Source organism: Phalacrocorax aristotelis, chromosome 2, assembly GCF_949628215.1.
Source record: "Phalacrocorax aristotelis chromosome 2, bGulAri2.1, whole genome shotgun sequence".
Lineage (NCBI taxonomy): Eukaryota > Metazoa > Chordata > Aves > Suliformes > Phalacrocoracidae > Phalacrocorax > Phalacrocorax aristotelis.
Window position 1 is genome coordinate 73,727,531 of NC_134277.1, and position 26,437 is coordinate 73,753,967.

The window sequence follows — 26,437 nt, forward strand, 5'->3', positions numbered from 1 at the left end:
TCCTCTGCTAATGTAAAATGTGTGTCAACATGAATGATATTTCATAGTAAAAAAAGTGCTCATTTTTTTCCCCTCAATCTTTTTTCCTCCTCCCCTTTTTTCCCCACTTTAAGCTTTGGATAGATCCTAGAATCATGAGGAAAAATGAGGAAAAAAATTGTTCCCTCATTATGAATTTATTGAGAAACAAGGAAAGCACATAGCTTAGGTACAAATTGGTTCACATATCACTTAAAAGACATTAAAAACCAAAGAATTCCAGGTAGACTCCAGAAGACTCAAGTGATATGAATCCAGTGACAGGCCATGGTTTACTGGAAAAAAAGGCATGCTCATCCTACTTGGTCTTTGTTCTGTGGTTATAACAAAACCTATACTAGTGGAGGCTCCAGACAGGCCTCAGGAAAGGTTGAAAATGTTGAGTGCTGTAACTGCATAATATGTGATACATATGAAAGTCATCTCCAGCCTGTGTTAGAAATGGATACCTCTAACTTACTGGGGGAGGGAGGAAAAGTTTAGGCTCTCTCCTGTTCTGCCTCATGTTATTTTCATCCTAAGATGAGAATGTTGGTATCAGATACTTTCTACTTGCAGCTGTATACATTAGAAGCAAAAAGTGGGCCACAGTGTGCATTTAGAGATAAAATTGCCACTAGAGGGTTTAGTGACTTCTTGAAAATAGTGAATTACAAAAAGGAATAGCATCAGAACCATCAAGTGGGGATTATTTTCTTCAGAATCATTGTAGTATGCAAGCAGCTCACTTGGCTTGAATAATTTTGGTAGTCTGTAGCTTTCATGAAATTGGTTTGTTGCTAATAATAATCTAAATAATTTTTCACGGTAAAATCGGCACAAGCAACAGTGGTGTGATCTTCATTAGTCAGCTTTGCTGAAATGGTGTAATCTCCCTGTATGAGACAAACACAAAGCAAGAGATTAGCCCATCAGTAGTATATAACTGCTGCTGTTTCTCTGAGGGAGTCCTCTTCCTAGAAACAGAATAACACTTTTCCTATCAAGTTCCTCCAAAACCTTTCCTATCCAAACGTTTCAGAACTGGTAAAGGACTTGCCCATATTTTCTGCCAAAATACTCTCATCAGGGATATCAGTGCTGACAGCAAAAGTTCAAAATTAAAACAGAGCAAGGGGAACAAAATGTATTGATGTGTTAAAAATTCCTTTCAAATCTGTATAACTTCTTACATCTCTTATGAGCAAGCACAGTATGGCCTGTGCTGTTTAGTAACTGGAAGGGGAAGAGGTGCTCAGTTGTCTGGCACTTCTTTCTTGGATCTTGTTATTCAGTGTATACACTCGTATCGGTAAGAATTTTTATAAAAGAGAGCACCTTGGGGGATATGAGTGTATAGCTGACTCAATCTGTGATAAATTCCTATATAATAAAGCAAGAAATAGTTTAATTTCAAATTGTATAGTTAAAACTATTAATAATTCAGGATTTGGGGAGAACTTATATCATCACAGTGCAAAAAAATCTCAACCTTAAAGAAGCATGGATTTTTTGTACTGGTCAAAACTGTTCTCTCCAGGCACTTGGAAAAGGAGAAACACTGGGCAGGGGAGGTGACAATGCTCATTTAACAGCTTTGGAGGAAGAGGTGAACTAGACTTCATTCACTCTAGATTACTGGCACTGCAGTATTTCTTTCTGTTTTTTCTGGAGTGTGGAGGGGAAGAAAAACTTGGGGTAGGAGAGCTTGGCAGCAGTGGCTCACTGGCCTTGAACCACAGAAAACTCTTGCCCTGCTCAGGAGTCCTTCTGGTTGTGGAGTAGAAGGAGGCGCAGCTAGAATGAGTCAGGTTTCTTGGCATTTGCCTTTTACCATGGGATTTCTAAAGCAATAACTGGCCTGTGTCCTCACAGAGAGGTTCAAGCTAAGTGTAACATCCAAATTTAGAGGCCCAATGGCAACATGCTCATGAGAATACAGCCTTGTTGTAATTGCTGTGCAGACTGTGCAAATGTCCTTCGGGCTGCTCAGATGAGGCTGTTCTTTGTAATGAGAAGATGATGATTGCTGCATAGAATCACTCCTTATTGCTGGCATGGAAGGATGGAGTTATTTGCTTGATTGATTAATTAACAGAAGAGACTTCCTATTCCCTTTCTCACAAGCGTGTTAATTCTCCAAAAGCGTATAGTTTCATTCATGGAAGGGAGTTCATAATAAGTAATTTCCATTGCTACTTAGCGATTATATTTTTTTTTCTCCTTCAGAATAATTTTTTGCTTATGGGTAAAGATTGTTATTAAAAGAGGATTGTGAACAGCCTTAGAATTTCTTGCTCCACGTTCAGCTAATTTGCCCAGAACTGGAGTTTTACTCGTCTGTGCGGATGTTTCTAGGGCTTCCTTTTGGTCTAAAGACCTATTCCTCAGTTTGTCTACAGCCTTTACTACAGAAGTGTCCTCAGTATGTTAGTAAAGCTGCTCCTGGAGCAGGATGCTGACTGTTATGAGCTTGGTCATTCCAGTGTCAGAGAACAAAAGGCATTGCTAAACACAGCATCTCTAGGCATAGCCTTTAGGGAAGCAGGCTGGTAAGGGCAGGATAACAGTCTGTATAAGAGGCCCTAGCTGCCTGTGTGAAAGCCTTGGTCCCAGTAGTGACCACGATCTTTTCTTCACCACATTCTCAACCAGATGCCTTAATGATCCAGATCTTACTTTCTCCCCTTCAATCCAGCCTCTTCATGTCTGTGGCTAAAAATCTTTTGTTGTGTACTGGTCAAATAGAGCTTCATGTCGTGCCCAGTTAATAATCGCTGTGCTATGTCCAGCATTTGAGACCATGCTGATATGATTTCTAGTAGTCCTCTGACCATACCTCATCCAGAAAGCCCTTCTGCTTGGGAGCACAGCTGCAACCAACTTACCTGTGGGATTTCTTTGATCCCCAGTGTGACTGGTCCCTCATAGTACAGGTGTTCTGAAAAGCAAAAATGGTGATGGGTGGTTAGACATGCAGCACATGAAGGAAACAAGCAGCTGATCATAGATGCTTTTTAGTAATGGTACTTCAGAGTGCTCCAGTGACAAGTGTTATGGAACTGCAAAGTGCTCTGTACACAATCTTTTAACAGCCCTCCTGAGAGAAATGTCAGGATGTGTACTGCCTTATGGGGAAAGCAGGGCAGAGCCTGGGCTAAAGAAGGACCTGCAGTCCCTGTCTGAGTGGAGGAGGGAGGCAGGCATGTGTTTGCACAACTGGGTGGGTGTTCTTATGTCAGCATGGAACCTGCAAATGGGGAAAAAAAAAGGGAAGGAGGATTTCCAGACACAAGTCCTTTAGCATGATCTGTTAAACACCTGCAGCTGCAATAGTCGAACTATAATATTTAGGTAACTTTAAGAAAAACCAATCTGAGCTGGGCATTTCTGTAGATGTGGACTTCTGACTGCTTGCCAACATGACCTTAAAGTAATAAGGACACCTCTACCCCACTGCTGAAGGAGCATTCACCAAGATATTACATGATGTGCTAAAACCATCACAAGTTCTGTTGGTGACTGAAGAGGGGCCCAGGAGTTCCACCTTCCAGTCCTGATTTCCCTAATCGTGAGGCATGCTTGCTTTTTGCTGTTGAAGAAAGGGAAACTTTGGCATTAATGGACAGAATTAGCAAGCTGTTCTGCAGTTCCTCCTACTTTTTCATAGCTTACTGGGCCAAACTGTGCAGACTCGACTGAAAATAAAATTAGTAGATGTTTCAGTATTTCAGAATTTCTTGCACAACTTGGCCTCCACAAGTCATGGAAAAGTCTAAGAACTGTTTAAGGATTCTCTTTTGTAGGTGTTATGATATATTCTTTACTTTGACAGTGACAGAGGAATAAGTGTTTCATCATATTTATATGAGTATGTGCTGGCATCTTGACGCTTGTCAATTCTAGACAGTTGTTTTAGTCCAGTCTCACTGTGCTGGTTTAAACTGTTTCTTGTGAAAGGTTGGACAAAATGTTTGTAACATGTTTATGCCGTATGGTCCATCCCACCATGCAGTAGGTATCTGACTTGGAAATCAGTCCACAGAAGGTCTTCCCCACACAAGCTATGAAATGCTAGTCAATGCCTTATAACAAACTTCTATGAAAGAATCACGACTATAAGATAAACTAGGAAAAGAGTAGGAGAAACCTGAGACATCACCAATGTCCTACACCTTTGCATTAGTGAGGAGTTTGTTAAATGAAATGCCCTGATGATCATGGGAAGTGGAGAATATTCGGAACTTCTTAGTGTTGCCCTGAAAAACCTAACACAAAAACAGAGAGCAGAATAAGTATGTTTTGGCTTGTCACTCTCAAAATGATCAACTATGCTGCAGCACTTATACTGTACTCATTCCCCTCTGCGTCCCTGGCTACTTCACCTGACACCAAGAAGTCTTTTGTTTTTCAAAAGAACAGTCCTCATCGCTGCTTCCTTCTGTGCATGAAGCAAGAACCCTGGAGTCTGACACTTTCCCACTGCTGAGAGTGGTGACTCAAGGATTTTAAAAATGCAGTACGGCCCACTTCTCAGTTCACAACTTACTGGAGTCTAAATGGGAGTTAAAGACACTGTAAACTGCACGACTTGGGTGATGAGTGATTCCCTTGGGACTTGAGCTGTATATGTGTTGATGTGTGCTAAGCCATATTGTGAGCTGCCCACTCAGGGTGGTGTGGACTGTGCAGTGGCGTGGCTTGTGGTTTGTGTGTCCTTTTGTTCAGTAGAGATCCTTGTTTGACTGTCTTTCAGTCAGCTCTGAGCCTAGCAAATCTTGGATGGCAGCAGAGGAGGGTGAAGAGGAAACTGGGCTGTGAACTATCAGACTTTCCTGAAGTCCTTCTCCACACAGATGTGGAAACTCCTCTTGGATCACGTGGCTCCTTATGGTCTCACCTAGGCTGTTGGAAAGCCATCCAGAATCTAAACATACAGATGCAGCATTCAAGCTCTGCAAAGCCTATATTTTAAAATGAAGTAGGAGTCATCAGGCCACAAATTTGCTTCTTAAATGATGGCAATGCTAATCTCCCCTTCAGTGTAGGTAGAAGCTATTTTTTTCCTACTTTGCTGTGACAAAGTAATGATTGCATCAGAGCTAGATGAATGCAGTCTTAGGGCTCTGCCCCAGCTGTCTCTGAGAAGTTTTCCATGATTGCTCTGAATTGGGGTAGCTATGCCTTTGCTCAGTAATCAATGGAGTTGCTCTCATGGGCTGTACTATCTTTTAGGGAGCCTCAAACTGTGGTGTTAGGTGGTGTTAGGTGCTGTGTGTCCAGTTTGAGGTCCACGTTTACTGTCTTGTGCTTCAGTGTTGCCCTTATTTAGCTCTTTCTAACCAGGGGTCTTGCAGTGATTCACAGTTACTAATCATATGGAGCTACTGGAGAGGTTCCAGTGAACGGCCACTGAGATGATTAAGGGACTGGAACATCTCTCCAATGGGAGAGGCTGAGAGAGCTGGGACTGTTCAGCCTGGAGAACAGGAAGATTAGGGGAGAGCACATCAATATGTACAACCACCTGAAGGGAGGGTGAAAAGAAGATGGAGTCAGGCTCTTTCCGGTGGTTCCCAGCGGCAGGACAAGAGGCAGTGGGAACAAACTGAAACACAGGAGGTTTCTCCTGAACATCAGGAAATAGTTTTGGTTGGTTTTTTTTTGGTATGAGGATGTCGGCAGAGCACTGGCAGAGGTTGCCCGGAGAGGTTGTGGAGTCTCCATCCTTGGATATACTCAAAACCCCTACCTGGGCATGGTCCTGAGCAACTGGCTGTAAGTGGCCCTGCTTGAATAGGTGGGAGTTAGACTAAATGACCTTCAGAGGTCCCTTCCAACCTCAACCATTCTGTGGTTCTCTAACCAGGCTTCTAGAAAGCTCTTGTGACCTTCCTTGCTTCAATAATGGGGGGCAGAGGGAAGGACTATGCTGCTTTGAAAGTATGTCCTGATAGGAGAGCAAGGGCAGCTTTCATTTTCAGCTAGTTGAGACCTACCAGGAAATAATATGAAGCCATAGATCTCCTGAATTTTATCATTCATATTCACTTTGGACCATGGTAACCTCCTCAGTGCCTATGCTGGCTGGATCAGACTTTTCAAAGCCCATTCAATGTTCTTGTCACATGAGGATTTCTGCTATCATTCCAGAAGTGTAAACATCCCCCAAGGCTTCAGGGACTGTAGTTTATCACAGCATCATCCATATACTCATACATTTTTCTCTATATATTCATATATTTTTGCATTCCTCCATTTAAAGAGGATGAACACATCTGTTGCAGTAAGTGTAACTGTCACAAACACTGAGCCTAGCTCATTGAAAGAATTCTGTGGTCTTTTTAGAACAAGACCAGATGTAGTTGCAAAAATGTGCAAACATTGGGAACAGCATAAACCATGAGTGCATTTTTCCAATTAAAAATTCCCCTATGTCTTTATTGGTCTGCTAGTAAGTTATGGTATCTGTCAAGCATGCTGTCATCAGTGATGTGCTTTCAGTCCACCTTCCATTTTCATCCCTTTTTCTTAAACACTTAACTGAAGGAGACTTCTGTAGAGCATCCTCGAAACATTTCCAATGTACTACTGATTCAAGGTGATATTACTGTATTTGTTGTAGCAGCTTTTCACTATTGTTTCTACCAAAAGTAACTTAGTCCTCTTCCTTGCCCGTGAGCAGGCCTCTAGTAGCTTCCAGTATGAAGCAGAGCTTTCAAATGTGTAAGAGCTTCCTGAGGATTACTTCAAGTTACTAGTCGTCATTTATCGTGAAGATGCCTCTCATTCCTGACAAAACACCTATAATGAAATTCTCACTCCTCTTTCTCAAATCTTCCTTGCACTGAAAAATCTTTAAACGTTCTCACACTCTTGTACTATATAAAGGCCCTGTACATCTGCACCCACCTCTTCCTTTTCCTATGTCTTAAATCTTTTTAGAACTTAAACGCTCCATGTTGGAGTTCTTCTAGGACACGATCTTGCAGCCATGCAACAGACACACAACTTCTGTGAGTTTTAGGGATGCAAGAATGATCTGAATAACTGCCAGCTACAGATGTATAGTTGAGTGAGAAAAATGTATATAAATGCATAGCTGCATGAGAAACATCCACTCTCTTTACTGGGGAGGAAAAAGTGAGATGAAGGGGCTAAGCAAGATGGCATTGTATATCAGCCCAAAGATCTAGCTTTGTGGTGTGGCTGCTTTCTCAGAAACGTGTACCTAAAGTCTCAATGTGATACCCAGTTCTGTAACTCATGCCAGGTTCTCTACTTTTATTCACAAATATTATTTTAGAAACTTGATCACCGTAACACCTACCGAAAAAAGCAATAATGTAAAAGAACGGAGGTCCAAAGCAAAAGGATTTTTCTCTATGGTCTGGGAGTGTGCACAAGGAATCATGCAAGTGCTCTGATGGTGCCTTTATCAGTTGGGGCTGAGAGGAAATTTGTGGACTTGCAGAGGGATGCAACAATCTTTTGTCAGGAAGCTTTGTTTAAGCCTGCAAGTTGTGGTTGGCACATTGCTAAATACTACCCTGGTAGGTCTCTTTCTCTGATTTTAGTGATTGCATTGGGAAATCTGTTAAATCTTATGTAACTACTTTGTTTGGAGGAAATGGGGAATAGCTAGCACTTTATACTAAAAAAAAAAGGAAGAGCTGAGTTCATTTTATACCACAAAGTGTTTAGCAGTTTTGTTATTATTGTTTTTAACTGGACAATGGCCTATTTCCTTGCAACCTTTGAGCTAACAACTTCACAACAGGCATATAGCTCAAAGAAAAAGATCTTGGAATCCTATTTAGGAGTCCCAGTGTGCAGTGCCAGATGTGACCTTTGCCTAACATAGTAAATACTATATGATTATGATGAACATGAAACCTCCAGCTATATTAAGTCTCCTAAAGTATTTCCAGTCATGGCAAAACTGTAGCATTATAGGAGAGCAAAGAAAATGAAACAACCCCAAACACCCAAGACTTTGCCACGTCCGGCTCTCATAAGTCTGTTTTTCTTGTTACTTCTGCTCTGCTCATCCACACGAGTGAGTGGACCAACAAAGCCTGTAGCAGAACTATGTTCTGGCTCATTTTGGGAGAGGGAGGAACAGGCAATTTGTGGTCTCCTTGTGGAAGGCAAGAAAATTCTGTGTGGGACTATATTTAAACTCAGGTCAGCTCTGGCCAGATGTTGGAAATGTTGCCTGTACAACAGGGAAAGAGGGTTTCTGCATGAAAAGCTTCAGTTGAAAGGGCTATCTGCTCCTCTGAACCTTTGCTTGGCTGCAAACTTGGCCATTCACAGTGGTGAATGGTATTAGGTCATATTTACAGCTGTGCTAATATGGTAAATTGTGGCTGTGCTGAATTGCCTCAAATTGGTCCTCAGCTCAATTCTATGTCCTAAAACATGGGTTAGACTCAAATATCAATTAAATAAGAACTAACCACATTTTCAGTTCGAACCTTAGTCTGAATAAGCTCACTTCTTTCCCACTGTGACTTAATTACTAAATAAAAACAGCTACTGAACAAGATGATGTGTATTAAAGAGTGTGTGGCAGCGGTCCTTGTTCTAACTTAGGGATGCTTCTAAATGAAGATATATAGTATTATTTAAACAATCAACTATGGTTTTATATCATAATGTACTTCAATTAGTAGGAACAATTACCTGCCAGTTTAAGATTAAGGGACTTGGAAACCCCAGGAGGCTTTGGCTTTGTGGTTTAATGTGTGAATAGCAGTTTGTGCTCAGCTCAGGACTGACTCTACTTCTTCTTAATGTATTCTCTAAAGGATTTCATTTAGTGTTTCATCAGAATAAGATAGTTTTTATTCAGTAGGTCTGAGTGGGTACCCCACCCCCCTTGTAATTCAATATACAATTGAAGAAACCTCTGAATTTAATCTTTTTGTCTATCATCTGGCTTACAGGATTCACCTGATTGGTTGCTCATGCAGCATTTCTATCTTATTCTTTGTGATATTTCTGTGCTGTGTGAAATGTCTTAGTAATTTTCGAGGGGCTGTCTTAGCAGTAATGCTGTGCAAGGTCTTTAAATTCATAGCCCTTGCACGTGAATGGTTGCAGTGTTATCAGGATGGGGATGCAAGTGAACAGAAGGGAAGCAGAGCTTCTGAAACTAACTGGTGCTCTAACAGCTCTGAAACTTCCCTGCAGCTCCACCTGTTTATTTTAAAATCAGCCTAAAGAGATGATCATGGTGTAAGAAGGATTTCAAAATAACTGTTGAAGATATGTGTATATTACAGTCCAGAGGCATGACCATAGCTCTTCTGGACATACCATAGCTAACTTTGCACTACCTGGCCTGGGTTGTGGCAGAAGAGACCTTGAGGTGCCCAGGCTTACCTGGGACCAAAGATGCCTGCTTTCTGGGGGCAGCTAATGCCACTGTAAACCAACTAGTGCAAGCCTGCACCACTTGGCAGCTTGACTGACATAAGCTAAAATCATCTGACTGATGCATAGGCACATGTTGAGCATAAACAAGGTGCAAACCATAGATGGTATCAAATAGTATTTTGGTCCAAATATCCTTATTCGAGCATAATTCCTCTTAAAGTGAGTTAAGAACTGCCTTTAAGGACAGGAAGTATTACTTGCTTAATAGTGAAGAACAAGTTCAGAACAGCTTGTTTGTTTGCTCAGCCATTTCTTTTACAGAACTGGCCTTTATTTTTGTCATACTTCTTGCTCACATGACAGGCATGTAGCTGTAAATAGGGCTTATGGACCCCTCTGCTCTCTGACGTTACTACAGTTATTTTTCATGGACTTGAAATCCCATGTGTGTGCAATATTCTGTGATTAAAAGAAAAACAAACAAATGGGTTAGGAGAAAAGACAGGCTCTGAAATTAAAATGTCTCTGTCCTACTGTGTTTCTGTCATCCATTAACATGCTGTTGAAGTAAACACAACATTACAATGTATTGGTACGTTCAACAGCACAGCAGGTGCATCCAGCTTGCAGTATTTAGTAGCCATCAAACACTTAGAGCGCTACCCAAATTACCTCCTTTCTTCTTTCCACAGAAAATAAGCTTAGAAAGACCCGGCTCGCAAAGCGCCTCTGAGTAGGTTAAGATGGTCTTCCCATTTATGATCAGGTCAACGTTGACATACAGTTCCTTGATGCTGTGTCCTAAACACAAAGCAGAAGGACCGCTCAGAGAAAAAGCAAGGGTAAACAGGTTTGTTAATTTTAAAAAAGATTCTATTTTTCTTCCCCTGCTGCTCAAGCCATTGAATGTTTTCTCTTCACCGAGAACTCCTGATACAGAGAAATCCATGCTTCACAAACAGGTCTCTAAGTCCCTTAAGGTATATAACAGGAGACATAATGGCATGTATCTTAATTGTTAAATAAACTATGCCCATGATGGTGCCAACTGGCATAGAAGATCTTGTGCCCATACATCTAAACTTTGTTTCCTGCTGTCCCCAGCAGAGGGACCATATCCAATGGGACCCCAGGAACAGCCTGTGGCCTGTACCTGCTGTCTGGGAAAATGGTAGCTGGCCTGAGCTATGCCAGGGACCAGCGTAGCAGCTTGGCAGTGCTGGGAAGTTGCCTGCTTGTGCCTGGCTTGCTAACATGGAGCCAGTGAGGCTACTGGATTTAGAGGGAGGTCCTGTACTCTGAGTTGTTGGAAAGTATTTGCAAATGCCTGTAGTATGATTTTGCAGGCTTGTTTAACTTCGCAGCCACCTGAAAACTGGTGCTTCCGAGGCAAAATGGCAGCATGTGTCACAGGAGGGAGACCTTTTGCATGCAAAGCAGCATTCCCAAGTGCTAAAAGGTACTTGGCACACAAACATTTTTAACACCAGGAGCATACAGCAGTGCTCTCATATTTCTGCTCTGGTAGTAGAAGTTCTAGGTGAGCTTGGGGTCAACAGGGTTGCAAGAAAGTGGCTTTCCCATGCAAGGATCACAAGTCAAGCTATGGCTAATATTAACTTGTGCCCCTAGCCCATTAGGTCAAATGCAGTTCTGCTTTTGACCTTTTATTGCTGATCAGTCGAGTGCTGGAGCGTATAATTTCAGCTAGCACAGGTGGTGAGCTGATGGCATGTCTGTGCCTTAAGCAAGCACTCCTGCAGTGCTCCCGATCCCCAACACTCCCCAGCATGCTTCTTTGCATGGCAGGGAGGTGCCCCCACCTTACTCTGTGGGGTTCCCTTAGTTCAGTCTCCCACCTGCAAGGGTCAGCCTTGGTGATTTGGCAAGCACTGCTGGTGCTGACACAAGAGTGTTGGTGCTGTAGCTGTCTCATTCAACAAGATTCTCCCCAGAATACTTAACTGTGAAGACACTCTAGAGAGGCCCCCATGCTGGCTATACATATGTACAGATGAAGGGTAGGAGAGGAATAGGGGCTGAGGGCTGATACGACCTGCTTGGGGTGACACATGTAGTCTGATACAGAGCTGATAACAGAACTGACATACTGGTAGCCCCACATAGGTTTTGAAATGTCTCAGAAATGAAGCCCATTAATATTTTATAGGAGGTTGTCACTCTTGCTTACTTCTTAATACCAGCACCCACACATGAATTACCCATTTATGGTGTGAGAAAATAGCAATTCACTTACTTAGGACGATGGCAGCTCTGATGTTGAAGGTGTGGGTTGTGACATCAGAACAACGGTCAATGCTGAAAGCAAAATCTTGCTGGGAATCTGTTTGGAGACAGAAAGCAGTGGGTTGTGAGTTGTATTTTTAATGAGACATTGACTGTATAGAAGAAAATAATAAAATATGGAAGTGTTATAAAAACCCCTAACAGATTACATATTCCTTAGAAATTCTCCAAGATGTGTTCAAAGCTCCCATACACTGTGTTTAATAGCTACTTCCGTCCTTCCTGCCACTTCAGTCTGAAGCACATTCAGATGATAGCCTATATGTGGCTTAAAACCTACTGTGTGGGAAAACGAGCCAAGTTCAGGGAAAGCAAGTTCCTCACATTGGTGGGTAGTCACTATTCATTCAACGGTGAAGTCTTAGCACAGCTGCTCTTCCCAGGTTCTGCGCATTGCCATTCCTTCCTCAGCACTGATGAGCAATTGGTTATGATGAGGTTTTTAAATTCATTTGTATCACAAGATGGCTTGGTGAGGCTATCTGGGAAACTGAATCCTGAAGTGGGATGAAAAGTCCAAAAATGAAAATAAAATTGTGTAACTGAGATCCTGCAGTACCTCAGGCTTGGTCCACCATCATGTGATGTTTCTAACCCAGAAAATATTCTACATTTCTCCCTTTCTGGAATACTTTAGCAGAACTGGGAACAAAGAAAGCCCTACAGCTGATGACTGACAAGAATGTGGCTCTTACCAGTTCCTGCAGTACCTCTTTCTCTGCATCAAGCACCAAAACTCTTGTACAAACATAATTGCTTTCCCCCACTAGCCCCCATGAGACCCTGTGCCATACCTGAGGGCTTGCCAACATGTCAGTCTCTGGTGGCAGCCAGCAGCAACAACTTGACTGCTCAGATGCTGCAAACAGCAGCATGTGCAAGTGTTTTCCAGAGCCGTGGCTGGGGGTGAAAGACTTGGCCAGTTTGGCATCATATCATCTTGAGCCTCAAGGCTTGCTTAGGCATAGGTTTATCTCTCATGGTGGGTTTCCAGCCAGCCTGTGCATCCAACGTCCTTCTCTGTGGAAACCAGAGAAGAGACTGCGGCATGTGCAGAAGCAGTTATAGGCTCTCCCCAGTTTACATAGACCTGGTGGTTACAAAATATAGGCTAGGGAATTGAATTATCTTTCAAAGTTATTGTTGCTTGAGGCAGTCTTCTCACTGAATTGAAAATAATTGATTGGGAGATTTTACCTTTGACACTGTGGTGAAACTTGAGTTACGAGTGTCCTCTGTGAGGCTGATCTAGCATCTCCGTAGTCTGACTCTATTTTTGTAGCAGTGCCCCACAGCTGTAGTGGCTGTCAGGGAGCAAGCCTGGGTGACCAAAGCCTGATTGTTTAGAGGGGAGCATGAAATGAATGGAAGTGTTGGGAGGAGTTGGGGGCTTTAACTAAGGCAGGCTGTGCAAGCACACGGATTGTCAGTGTGGTCCAAAAGGAGCTCCTGAGTCCTAAGTTCTGGTAAATTAAAATAACTGTTTAAAGGAGAAAGAGAAAAGTCACTGGTATTTCCCACAGCTCTGTGTCCCTGTGCTAGATTTTGCCCTCCACACCACTAAAGCAGTCTCTGCAGTTGCATGATCTGCTTGGGACAAAATGTTGGTGCCTGGAATTGCTTATCAGCTCAAGTGTGACAAGAGTCAGAAGGTTGTCTTTCCTCCCTTTCCATATTCCTGTCAGTTCTTGCTTTGTTATTGCAGCTTCAGAAGCTGTTGCAATCGGGTAGGAAAGTAGTTTCCTGCTCCAGCCAGAAAATGTGTCAAACTTCTGTTTTCTCCAGGACCGTTATGCCTGCTTCCCCTCTGGTCTCTACTGCCTTTCAGGGCTTGGTTTCTACTTTCCTCTGGACTTCCGCAAGAGTCCCTCTCACTTCTGTTTTGTGTGTGGTGCAATGATAAGGTTCAGGAAGCAGCTGCTCAGATTCAGAGCAGCTTGGGCATTGATGCCTACAAACAGTGCTAGTTGTCAAGTGACTAAAATTGTTGGTTCTGTAATTTCCAGAGGGAGCTATGGTCAAAAATGGCACTGCAACATATACGATGCTCTTCTCTTTTCAAAGAGACTAGGCTCGGCTTTAGTCAACAAATTAAATCATGGTATTAGGGCCAGAAGTTGAATTTTTAGTTTAAAATTTATCATCAATAACTGTTTGAATGGAAAGGGGATGTTCATTAAACCAATCTTCTCTGGAAGGCATGGGTTTATTACAATGAACCTGACCTCAGGGTTGTTTTAGGTTGGATGTCTCATGCCTGTTTGGATTTTTTTCCTATGGGTTGAGCTCTTTTGCCAGATGACATATTTCATGGTGCATTGTAGCCATAGGCGTCTTCTAGTGCACTGCTAGTGATGCAGTATAGGACTCTGGTGTATCCAAAGAAGTGTTGTCTGGTCCCCAGAGAGGAAGAGAGTGTGGAAGCACTCACATGAGAAATACCAGCAAAATTTGTGAATTAGAGCACTTGGATTTTGTATTGTTACTCTGTTGCTGAGAAATGTAAACTTTCCCACCGGCAAAAGAAACCCCAATTAATTTTCTGATCATCTCCCTGTGGAATTCAGGATATGAATTTACAGTCCAACATCTCATTGTGGTGTATGTGGAGGCCTCCCACCAAAATCAACTGAAAGGATGGCTGTGTTGCTAAAGCTATGGTGCCAGGGAGTCTGGATTACAAAACATGTAGGCAGAAAGGTTGCTGCTAAAAGGAAATGAAAGAAAATAGTAATTTTTAACTGTGATAAGTGAAGGTGTCTGTAAATTCAGCTGTGAGCTATGAACTAAGGTAGTGTGCCATACCCCTCTTTCTTTAAATGTCAAGGAGTCCCTTGTGTGGCAAAGGCAACTCGAGACAGTTGCCATTTTTGTGTTTCATCTCAGATGCACAACTGTGAGTCACTGTGTGTCTCTTACAGAGGTTTAATACTTATTCTTCCTTGTTTGCCTCAATCTGAAGTGAGCTGGTTAGACTGAAAAAAATACATGTTATGTCTTTCACATGTGCAGAGCAATAACATTTACTGTTAAATCTCTAAATTACGTGGGGCTGCCCTTCAGCCTTCCACTTCCCTGCAACATTTCATAGTGCACAGTACTGTATGTTCCCAGACTTCCCTCCACCCACTCCCTTCAATCTGCTCCCTCTTCCATAATTAAAGCTAGAAACTCTTCAACTGGTTGCAGAGTTTTGCTTTTCCAGTTCAGCTTTGATATGTTACCAACACTTAAAACATTGCTGGAAATTTTGCAAACACGTGGAGGTTTATCAGTGAAAATCTGCTTATTGGGGGGAAAAGGCTGCTTTTTTTTGTGTCTCTGTATCTATGTGAGAAGGGCTTGGGCTGCAACATATTTGCAGTTAGCATGAAGGTGCCTGGGAGCAGGATTTTGACTGAAGTTTCTCTCTAGACGGTTCTAAATCTTTCAGTCAACTGCTCTGAGAAAGAAGCAAGTCTTTGGCTTTTGTAAACAATCAATGCACTGTAAGTTGTCTTAGACCTGTTTTTTGAACGTGATGCTGTGGCTAAAGCTGAGCTCTCAACTGTATCTAGCACTGAATGTACAGCTCTCGCTGAAGACTGGCTTCTGTAGTACAATCCTGCTTTGTGAGAGATAAATTTGGGACATACCTGGCATCTTGCTACTGATCACATCTTATGTGGTGTAGTGTCAGCTGACCCCATGCCTCCCACCTCCCATTTCACCCTTATCCAAGTAGCCTAGTGGAGATTTATTGCTGTATTGGCTTGGTATGTGGTTTTCCTTGCATATGACCTGTAGTGGCACCACAGTGCAAGATTTCAGCCTGGCTTGCTATTGAGAGGTGCTCACAGCGATTCATTTGGCTGGGTTTTTCTAGAAGACTGAGCAGACGTGTGGTACAGCCTAGAAGCTCAGATGAGTTCCTTACCTTTTCTTAGAGTTACTTTTCCTGCTCTTGTTCTTGGCAGAAGGCTCATAAGTAAATTAGCTCAGACATATTTGCAGTGGTGTATCCATGTGACCCTCCTGGTTATAAGTCCTGTACCTTTGATGGAGATTATTACCGCAGTAAGAGGGACACCACATGGGAACACACTTTCACGCCTCAGTTACTGTAGTTGTGGGGCCACCATCTCACACTCCTGCTGAACATGGGTGTGCACCAAGCGACAGGGCTGTGAGCTGGGGCTGCCCTTATGCCCCACGTGTCTGTTCAGTGTCCTGTGCTCTAGGAGTTGATCTCCAGCAGGAAGATGAAGGAGACAGCTGGGAATAATAATGTGCTAACCCGCTATGGCTATGTCCCTCAGAGCCTGAGCTGCCAGATGACTAACTGGGCACTACAGAAACTGCATGGACAGATGTGAAGCACCTGTTACAGGAATTTTGTTGGGCTGGTGTACAACAGCTTCTGTCTTTTATTCTTCTCCCTCCCCCCATCTTGTTAACTATCCTCTACTGGCTTTACTCTCATCTGAATCCGCTCTAAAATCACATTGTTTCCATATGGGCATGAAAATCAGTGGTACAAGTGAATAGAAGCAGCAAGCAGGCAAGGCTTGCTTCTAAGAATCCACATCTGTAAGTCTTGCAGTGGTGAGAAGACCCTCCAATCTGGTAAGCTTTGGGTGTTTCAAAATAATGCTTTTTAGGAGCAGATAGGCCACATAATTGAATGGAATGACATAGCTGCACTTGGATAGGGTCATACAAGGACAGGCTGGTGCTGGGGGAGCTGGAAATTAGCACAAGGAAGAAACATATTTAGTAATTACCTAACACGCCTCACCTTCAAAGCTCTTAATAAAATTAAATCATTAGTCCTTATAACATTCAAGGTGATGAAAGGAGAGGGAAAGAATGAGGAACTGTTTGGGATCTCAGACTTTATGTATTCACTCAACATTTTCCCTTTAATGTCTATTTAAACGAATTAACCTGAATGCTCAAGGTTATATTTGATGCTGGAATCTACTTATAAGGTACTGAGAAAGAAGCATCAGCTGAATTAGCGGCTCTCCAGTTGTTCATATAGATTTCCCTGCACACCTTCAGTTTAATGAGCTTCCTTTTGGGCCTGCCTTCCCTGCATGCCACTGCCATGTCCAGACATGGCTGAGAGAAGCAGAGTGACCTTCTGTTCAGAGGAAAGCAGAACAAATTGTGAGACACAGGTCAGCTGTGGCTAGTTTGTCATGAGGATGCTTCATCCCAAGATGCTGACCTCTGATATGACCAGCTCTGGCCTAGTTTGGACAGGCACTCTGGCCTCCTTTACAGAAGCCATGGTATGTTTTATCTCCTGTACCTTTCTGGTTTGCTTAGGCAACACGGAGGTGAAGGAATACGGAAGATTACAGTTCATGTATCCTTAACGTCCTGGAGGTACAGACTGTGGGAATTCCCCTTTGCAAATAACACTATCAACTTGTGGTCTCTGAGGTCTGCTTAAACCTGAAGCTCTTGGAGATGGCTGGTGGAGTGAATAACTGCTTCCTTTATGATAAAATTTGCATGGCTGTAGAGGGAAGCCTGAAGATTTGGTCTCAGTATAATCTATAATCTAATAAAAGACCTCAGAAAACTAGCAAAAGAAACTTAAAATATGGTTTTAAAAAATGTTTATGCAATATTTAAATCATTTCCACTCCTCTCCCAAGAATACTGAACACTAGTAATGCAAAGAGCAATTATATGCTGTTTGGTTAGATTAAGGCACAAGAATTACTGCCTTGTATTTATGACTCTAGTTTTGGAGCAAGGCAATTCCAGCGTCTTAGAAAATTAGTTTAATTAAAGGATGAAGACTTAGTGTCTTACTATTTCAAATAAAACTCATTATTGAGTATAACTGATGTCCAAATTTGCAAATATTCAGAAACAGTAACTCGGAAGGCCAGCAGCTTCTCCAGACATGTTGCTGGAGTGCTGACTGCAATCGTAGCAGCATTTGGGACGTGAAGAACAGACATGGGTGGAGGGCTCAGCCGTGAATAAAGGGCTTGAAGTGTTGCAGATAGAGAAGAGAGGAAGAGATTTGCTCAGTACCAAGCCAAGGTCACCCAGCTGCCACCTGTGGCCATGGACCTGCTGGTGGCCTGGGCGAGGAGGTGTGTGTGGTGTGATGAGCTGGAGGGAAGCCCCGTTAAAGGCAGCAGATGTGAAGGTCTCTCTGCAGCTGGAGGGCTGTGTTTGGGGATGGGGGTGTCACCAGCGTGCACAAAGCAGCCTTACCAAAGATTTGATCTGAGTCTCCCTGCCTTTTCCTGCCTAACCCAACTTTCTTGACAGCAGGCTTGTTAGAGCTGTTTGCTAGGACTCAAGGGGAGTGTCCGAAGGTTCATGGAAAGGGGGGTTTCTGTGCTTTGTGCAGTATGACAAAGCTTTGTCTAAGTCTGTTTGAGAAGGCAAAACTGAAAGATGCCAGCTTTGAGAGACAGCACATACAGATCTGTATTTGTATTTGATAATCCTGATTTGTCCTAGTTAGCTTGAGAGAGAAAGGGAGGCAGGGCAGGCTTCAGCTACAGCAGTGTAACAAGAAAATGCTGCATTAATTTGGGCCCAGCAGGGAATGTATTAGAGAGAGAAAGTCTTTGTTCTTCTGTTGGTAAGAAAACACCATGCGCTGCGTGAGTAAGATGCATACAGTAACTGCCTGTATTCCTAATCAGTTCTGTCTCTTCTCTCTTCGTGTGTTTTTTTTTAATCGTTCTTTATACTGCTCTACTTGAGACAGAGCTCTCTGGACATCAGTGCTTGCCAGTATGACTGGGGATTCACAACAGACTTGCAGACTTGTGTCAGAAATAGAACCAAACATTACTAGAAACTGCCCTGCTGTTAGACACATGCCATGCTCTGGGATAGCAGGCTTTACCGCTGATTATACAGAACAGTAATCAGCAGCATATAAATGGTCTAAATGTTCCCATTTTCCCAGGATGGGTTGAAATCCACCGCAGGAGCGTGGCAGTGAGCTATAATTGGAATGGCACGCTCCCTCTGCTGAGGAAACTAGCTCGGTTCCTGCCTGTGGGATCACCACTGGATCATTTGACAGGAGCCATCCATCTTCAGGTGAAGAGGAAACGGGTGCATTGAATTAATTTGTGGTAGCTTTCAAGATCCTAGTTTTTGGCAACTGGAAGCTCTCCTGAGTCTCAAGGCAGCATCTGGGACAGATCAGAGGTTTTGGATTTGGTACGTGGTTTTGTACAGGGTATTTAGGTATCCTGTCCCTGATGGTAACTGCTCCTCCCTTGTTTTAGGTTGACATAAGCCTCCTTGAAGTTGGTGCAGTGACACCAACACGCAATAATGCTGAAGTCCTTTTTGCATTTTTCTGAGGTGTGTTAATTTTTCATATATTATTCTAGATATTTTTGCTGATGGATGTTAAACTGCTGCAAGAACCTGACCTCCTGCCTCTATTTTCTTTGGTAAACTGTAAGCATTGTAGGGTCCAGAGCTATTTTGAGGCCTTAATGACAGCTTTAGATGAGATGGTGTGGCAATGTCAAGAAAGCCTAGCAATGCTTCATATGCTTACACAGAAAGCTTTACACTGGAGCACTTATTTGCAGCTGTGGTTTGTTTTTGCTCCTGACTTGATGCAGTGAATGTGCCTTTTGATAAGTTCTACTTTATGTAATACAGGAAGCTGATCTCAAATTTTCATCAAACTATTAACATAGCTGTGACTCACCTGTTTAGTATGTTAGACTGCTCCCTCTGTAGATACTAAAATTTAGTGTACAGTAGCAAGTTCTTCCTTGCCCACAGTACGTCTCGACTGTAATGCAATATACAGTTTTCTAGGTATGTGTCTCCTATTTATTTCCAAAGGGGAGAAAACCTTTCCTATGGCTTGCCTTGCAGACTGTTACCCCTCTTGCTTGCAATTGCTTAGTGACTCAATGGTTACAACAACCAAAGACATGGCAAAATTCAATAGGTGGAAGAGGTGTCTACTAGTTTAGATTTAGCAGCTGGAGATAAGCAAGGAGGGGCTGTCACAGGCAAACAACCCTCTTTTGCAGTCCATGATGCAGGCCCTTCATTGATCTGGTGAAGAAATGGACACTGTGAGGAAACTTCTGAGAACTAAATTAGATGGGAGAATTTAAAGCATGGTGGGAAAAGTTCAGCTGAGGTTAATTCTTTGCACTACTAGTCTCAGTGAAAGCATTAATATTGATTTTGCTAAATGGTTCAAAGTCTAGATGCTGAACCTAATGTTTTTGACAGATTACCTTGGAGGTACGAAATTTTTCTCCCGCTCGCCCTTAACATTTACATTTTAAAACTTACTAAATACTCTCCTCTCTCTGAAAGAAGACATAAAATTAAACGTGACCAACCTTAAGAGGTCACATAGGAAAAGAAAGTTTTAATCCTCTTTAATGAAGCAGAGAATGAAATAGATAGGGTAGTTTTAATTGATGGAGGGACAAAAACCCTAAAAGATTTGCATGTGCACTTGTGTCTATGCTACCTTGATTCTGAGGATAGTTTCCACTTGTTAGGATCTTGTGCCAGAAATATGCATGTCAACATCTGGCCTTCCCCCTGGAATAAGTAAGCTATACCAGATGAGTATAGCAGCAAGGCTATGACACTAAGATGGCTTGGTCAGAGCAAACAAAGAAAGTGTTTTCAAGTGAAATTTGTAAATTCTTTGATTGCTTGCCCGTTAGCAACCTGTGCAACAAAAGATCAGAGGGGAGTTGGTGTCGTGTGTCTTTAAATAATTTAGAAGCAGAAGCAATTGCTGGAGACTGCTTGAGGGAAATAAATAAATAAGTAATCCAAGAGAAGCATCTGGCTCAATCTGTCTGCCAAAAAGCCAAAGAATAATGGAAAAAGAACCTTCTTTTACCAAGTGTCTAGAAGAACATTTGCCCTGAAGATGCATGAGGTGAGAATTTTTCGCAGGCTTTTCTTTGCCAGCTGAAGCTATTGAATTACTTATATTCTTTAACTAAAGGATGTAAGTCTGTGGCCAGTGAGGAAAAATGGCTAGTAACATTTGGTTGACACAGGAGAGAAAGCATGCTGAAAATTAATGCTACACTGATGACAGTTTAGCAGGTTTATTTGCAAGTTGGTATTGTTGATTGAGCAGGAATGGGTGTTACAGGTCTAGTTTTAAAAAAGAAAAAATAAGATTTTAAGAGAAATAGTATATTCAATCCTTCAATATGTAGGAGAAAGGATATGACCTGCTGAGGGGGACCCTAGTAAGACTGAAACTATTTGGCATGGACAGACAAATCATCAGAAAATTGTAATGTGACTTAGTCTATTAGTCTCCTCTTTTTCTTTTCTTTTCTTTTCTTTTTTTTTTTTTTTTAAAGCCCTGAAGAGTCTCCTCAAAGCAGAGCTTAACAGGAGGGTGTCTATACTGCATTTTCTGAACAGAGCAGGTTCTACATCACAATAACCCTGTGGACTTCAAGGGGCCATTTTAATGGAGATTCAAATCTGAGCTCACAAGTTTAAAGAGAAGCCATACAAACAGGTGGTTCTCTATCTGTAAATGCAATCCAGTGGAAGCTTGTACGGAAGTAGGCAGTACTGCTCACTCCTCCTGTACCAATGTAGGGCAGTAAAAAGCTTTATAGAACTGACCCTGCTTGAAGCATGACAGAGCTATCCAAGCACACATGGAGCTCAGTGGGACATAAGTTCAGCCTGACTCTGCTCTGTTTAGGAAGAGGCATTGGCATGTAAAAATAATTCTCTAGATGACCATAGGGCTCTACTTCTTTGTCTAGCAGAAAACAGTAATTAAAGCAAATGGTTACCCACATCCCTAAGTAGGTTTTCTTATTTTTAAATCTGTAGGTGTGCAGATATAAAACTTGTAAAGAAGGGTGCACCCAGTTTAATATTTTTTCATACTTAGGTTCTGGAGGTTGAAATTAATACTGATTGGTTGCTCTTCCTCCTGAAACTTCAGCTAATGGCTCTTAACCTGACTTCACATGAAAAAAGAAGAAAAAGCAAACAAATTAAAACATGAATTGGGAAAGATGTTTGTCTGTGATAGTAAAATATCCCATGTAGTCTGAACAGTGTTTTATAAAGTCTAGGGAATATCTCTCAAGATGTCAACTTCAAATACTACTACTTTGACTTTCCTGAAGATCTCCCTTTAATTCCCTGTTATTTACTCCTGTGCACAGAAAACAAAGTCCTTAATGGCTGATGCTCTCCAGACCCTTTCTATGAAACTTCTGCCTCACCAGTAACCTTTTCTGCACTGTCAAGAAATCTACAATTTCCGCCAGCTCTAAAATCTCCCAGGTCCTAATCTAAATGTAGAGCTTTATTAATCACAGAGCATACTGGTCTGGGTTTGCAGGTTGAAACAAAACCAGGCATTCTGAAATACTGATTTGTTGATGTAGGCCCAACTAACATTTCAAGAAAAAGCTGTAAAAACAGTTGGAAAATGTTTTTCATGTGTCTGCAGCAGCGATCACCTGCTTTACCCTATGCAGAGGGCCCCATTTGAACAGTACATTGTAAGAATGTTTTCATGGCTAATTAAGACAATTAGGCTTACATGAATGGTCTGGAAGCAGGTGCTGGTAGATTTGTTGAAGAGTTATATTTTGTAGACTCTCACTGCATTGCACTTTGCACTTTGAGGAGGGTGACTGACACTCAAATAGCACCGGAATCTGCTCGGGGCACTTCGCTGCCATTGCCTTCCTGCCTTTCCCTTCCCAGACAATCGCCTTTTAAAATGTAGCTGGAAAGATCAAAGCCTTATTACTGTAAAAATCACTGTGAAATTAAAAGGGATAGGAATCAACCATTTGTGTAGCAGGTTCTTTTCATGTCTCTGCATAGACTTGCCAATTATGGTTCTCTTTTCTCAGTCAGAGATGTTAGCCTGTGCTGCTTTTATCTCAGGATCCCTGCCCAGGTTTCTAAAGTGATTTGTGGTCATTCGAGATCTTCCTTCATTTTTGTCACTTGTTCCTGGGAGGAAGAGTGGCACTGATGGGAAATGTCTTGCTACTTATAGACTGTCTCGGTGTTATGTTTGCTGCAATTATATAGAAGAAGCAGCATACTGTCTGTTTACTTTTAGACCACCCATCTCTCAGCCCAAGTTTCTCACTATGGGCTTGGTGCTGAGAATTTTTGTCAGATTTCTTTTAAATGATTGTTTTACAAGTGCATGATATTGATCAATGGGATCTTATCCAGCCCTTTTTTTTAATGCATCCCTAGGGGTTCTGGTTACTGAACGTTTAGTCTGACATGGCTGGGTGGAAACGGGATCCTTTCAAAGGATCCAGAGCATGGAGCAAGGCTGGGGGCTTGATGCATGTCTGTATCTTATGCATTATAGGGGCAGGATGCAGTTAGAGCAAGGGCTTGCAACAAGGAGTTGGGACTTGCTTCTGGATATAGGAGCTTGCTACACTTTCTCTGCCTGTCTTCAGTTATCCACCCAACATTGTCTGGTACATTTATCACAGTTGTATTAGATCATACTTTTGGCTTTAGTCGATTTTTACTGCATTATAGGAGAGGATCTGATAAACTGCAAAGTGAAAATGAACACTTAGCTCCTTTTTAAATGCTTAAACGGAACTCTATTAATCTGTTGATAGAGGGCATTCAGCTCCAGAAATAAAGCTGTGAAGTACCAGGCTAAAATTCTCTCAGCTTCCTTAAGTTTTACTTGATTCAACTCTGATTCCCTGATAACATCCTAGAGTTTTTAGTAACAACAATAGAGGTGAAATCCTGACCCTCTTGAAGCCAACAGGGAATCCTTTACTCAAGATTTCATACTAGATACCTCACTGTGGCCACTGTATCCCAAAAATGCACCATCCTCTGGCATCTTCAGCAGAGCAGGAAATACCATGGGCATTTCTCAGACTGGAGGGGTATGCGGGGAAGTCTTCCCCTGAAATAGCTGAAAAGTGTTGACAGTTGCCTATCATTGACTCTGTGCTTGCTGACATTACAAAGTTGTCATGAGGTTTGTTGGGAAAGGGTCTAGGTCTAGTCCTAGGCACTAGCATGTGTGTCCCCTCCTGGATAAGAACAGTTGGTGGGATACAGCTAAAGAGCGAAGCTATGTTCTGCCCATCTAATTGTGGTTTACAGTGAAATGAAGTGGGGACAAATTTTCCCCTGTCCTGAAAGGGTAATTGGCACCTTTGGCACTGTTGTGAGCTTGCCAGTGAGCTCAGTAAGAGCAGTGCCTTCTCTGAAGGGAACGGAGAGTAGTGTATTAGGATTTATCCTCCCCACCTGTAGATTTTTGGGCTCAGCCCAAAACACCTTTTATTTTTCTGCATTATGCAAGCTACCAGACTATGAGCTGGGTTAGCAGAGATGCAGACGGTACATCCTGGTCTGATGCTACAATTGTCGTAGCCTCTGGAAAAAGGCAGAGCAGAACATTGTGACAGCAGCTGTGAATGTTGCCACAACTGAATCTGCCAGAGCTGTAAGGGAGTGAGGAATTGGGCTTCAAACAGGGAACCTGATTTAATTCTTGCATTGTTTCCACATCTGTGTAATCTTCTCATCTCCCGTAGCTGTGTCTGGGAGGACAGAAAACCACTCTCAGTGTTGGGACCTGACCTGTATGATCTCTGGCTTGTGCTTCTCAACCTGCGAATTCCTCCTGAATGAATGTACCTCTTACCTTTCTGTGTGTGGCAAACCAAAATAAGTGACACATAAGCTCTAAACAAATGCATTTTGTTAGCTAGGCCAGTGGTGTGCCTGGTAAGAAGCAACGCCTGACTGATGTGTGCCCAGCAGGCAAATTTCATCATCATTTGAATTGACTCAAACTGTAGCCTGTGCCTCTGTCAAGGCATCTCACGCTAACTCAGACCTGTTGAGGGAACAGAATTAACTTATACAATGAATTCTTACTAAAATAAGGTAATACCAAAGCTTGTATTCAATATCTAATTAAGTATTTTCTTAATGGAGTATACCCATTTATAATATGTGAAGCCTGACTTTAGTCTCCTGGGAGCAGGCCAGTAAAGAATAGCATTACAAATATTTATTTACTTCTCTTGTCCCTCACTGGCTTTATTTTAATGGGTGTGCAAAACTGCATGAAAGCTACAGGGGAGAAAAAGCCCCCCGGGAAACCCTTTGTATCAGGATGAATTGGCAAAACAAACTCTAGGGTGCTCATTTGCCATGAATCGCTTTTCACGTCACGTGCGGAAAATGAATGAGGCGTCTGTGAATCTAATTCCCTTTGTCCCAGTTGTAAAGCAGATCAGCACAATAGGAGAGGCACAAGGCCAGCAAAGCAAGAGGTGGAAAGCAGGCACCATTCAGTGAATTCATTTTCAGTCATTCCAGTGCTGCCTGCGCTTTTTCTTCTCCACAGATTTAAAGAACAAACAAAACCTTATGGTCCCTGGGAAGTGCCTCTGTTAAGTGCTGCTGCTGAAGTCTCACTAAGCACAGTGGCAGTGGTGGAGGACACGTATCCTTCCCACTGTCACACTGGGTCCCGTGTCACTCCAAGTGGGAGGACAGAAAGCACACCACCACAGCCCTGCCACACATTAGGAAAACGGCAGATCAGTGCATTGAAGAGTCTGTGTCATCCCAGGGGTAAAAAAGATAAAGATTTAGGGTCCTCCTTTTTTTTTTTTTTAAGCGAACTTCAAGATGAAAATCCTAGTCATCTCTTTCATGCTGAACTGATTTTTGAAAGCTGTTTATTATTCGGAATTAGGTTACACTATTTCCTCTTTGTTTTCTTCTATCTAAATACGGTTAGATTTGTGTGTATGTCAACCAAACCAGCTATATTTGAAAGACTGAAAATATTCTGGCTGTGAAACCTAGTGCTGGCTTGGGAGTGTAACCCTTCCATTCATTGCCTGGCTTATAAGCCCTTCTCACTGCACAAGAACAACTTTGTTGCCCAGCTAAAAGGAAAATGGAAATTAAAAATAAATCTCACCACAGCTTTTGTAATATATTTCCAAGTTGTCCTCTTTGCAGACTGTGTGCGTAGGCCATTCTGTGCTGGCATTGATGTAAAGCAGGACGAAGATGAGAACAACATTTGATATCTTCATGGTGGTGGTGGTAGTTTGCAGGATTACTTCTCTGTTTCTTGCTAACTCTCTGTGGAGGGAGGTGTTCCTTCCTTTCTCCAAGGGAAACAGGAGTTACTACATTTGCGCCTGCAGAAGGATTAAGCGAGCCAATGCAGCCTTAGCTTACCACAACGTGGTATAAACAAGAGGCTAATCAGAATTGGAGGGTGCTATTTCTGTGCGCTTAGACTTCTGCTTTCTGCTTCATGTTAGTTTGAATTAATGATAAGATAAATAAGCTAATAACAGTTACTCACTGCATGGCATAGCCCTGCCTTGGTGCCTGCTGGAACAATGTAGCAAACTGTTTAGTTTTTCTCTCACTGCCAGTTTCTTCTCTTGAAGTCAAAGCATTTGGGTCAAGACTTCAAACAGGCTTATTTAACACTTCTGGCTGCAAAACATTGTGATAGAAATCACCCCATCTTGATCATACAAAGTCAGATCAGATTTTTCAAGGCGGACAGTTTGGTTACTGTGTTCTTTTTAGTAACATATCTGTCTGCTAGAGGGAAGAGACGTGTGTCTGATGAAGCTGACACCAAATAAGCAAGCCTTGAAACTTTTAGGAATGGGTCCTTTCTGCTTGACTGTGCTAAATACTGCATTTACATTCA

At 42.3% G+C, this 26,437-nt stretch overlaps 1 protein-coding gene across 1 annotated transcript; it reads right to left on the minus strand.

The window, feature by feature from the left end:
* Positions 1-157: 157 nt before the first annotated feature.
* Positions 158-25,960, minus strand: LY86 (lymphocyte antigen 86). The gene is made up of 5 exons (XM_075084098.1): positions 25,682-25,960; positions 11,660-11,746; positions 10,075-10,203; positions 2,907-2,959; positions 158-914 (listed from the first exon to the last, which is right to left on the minus strand). The coding sequence occupies exons 1-5, from the start codon at positions 25,797-25,799 to the stop codon at positions 819-821; spliced, it is 483 nt and encodes a 160-aa protein (XP_074940199.1). The 5' UTR covers positions 25,800-25,960; the 3' UTR covers positions 158-818.
* Between the last annotated feature and the right edge of the window lie 477 nt (positions 25,961-26,437).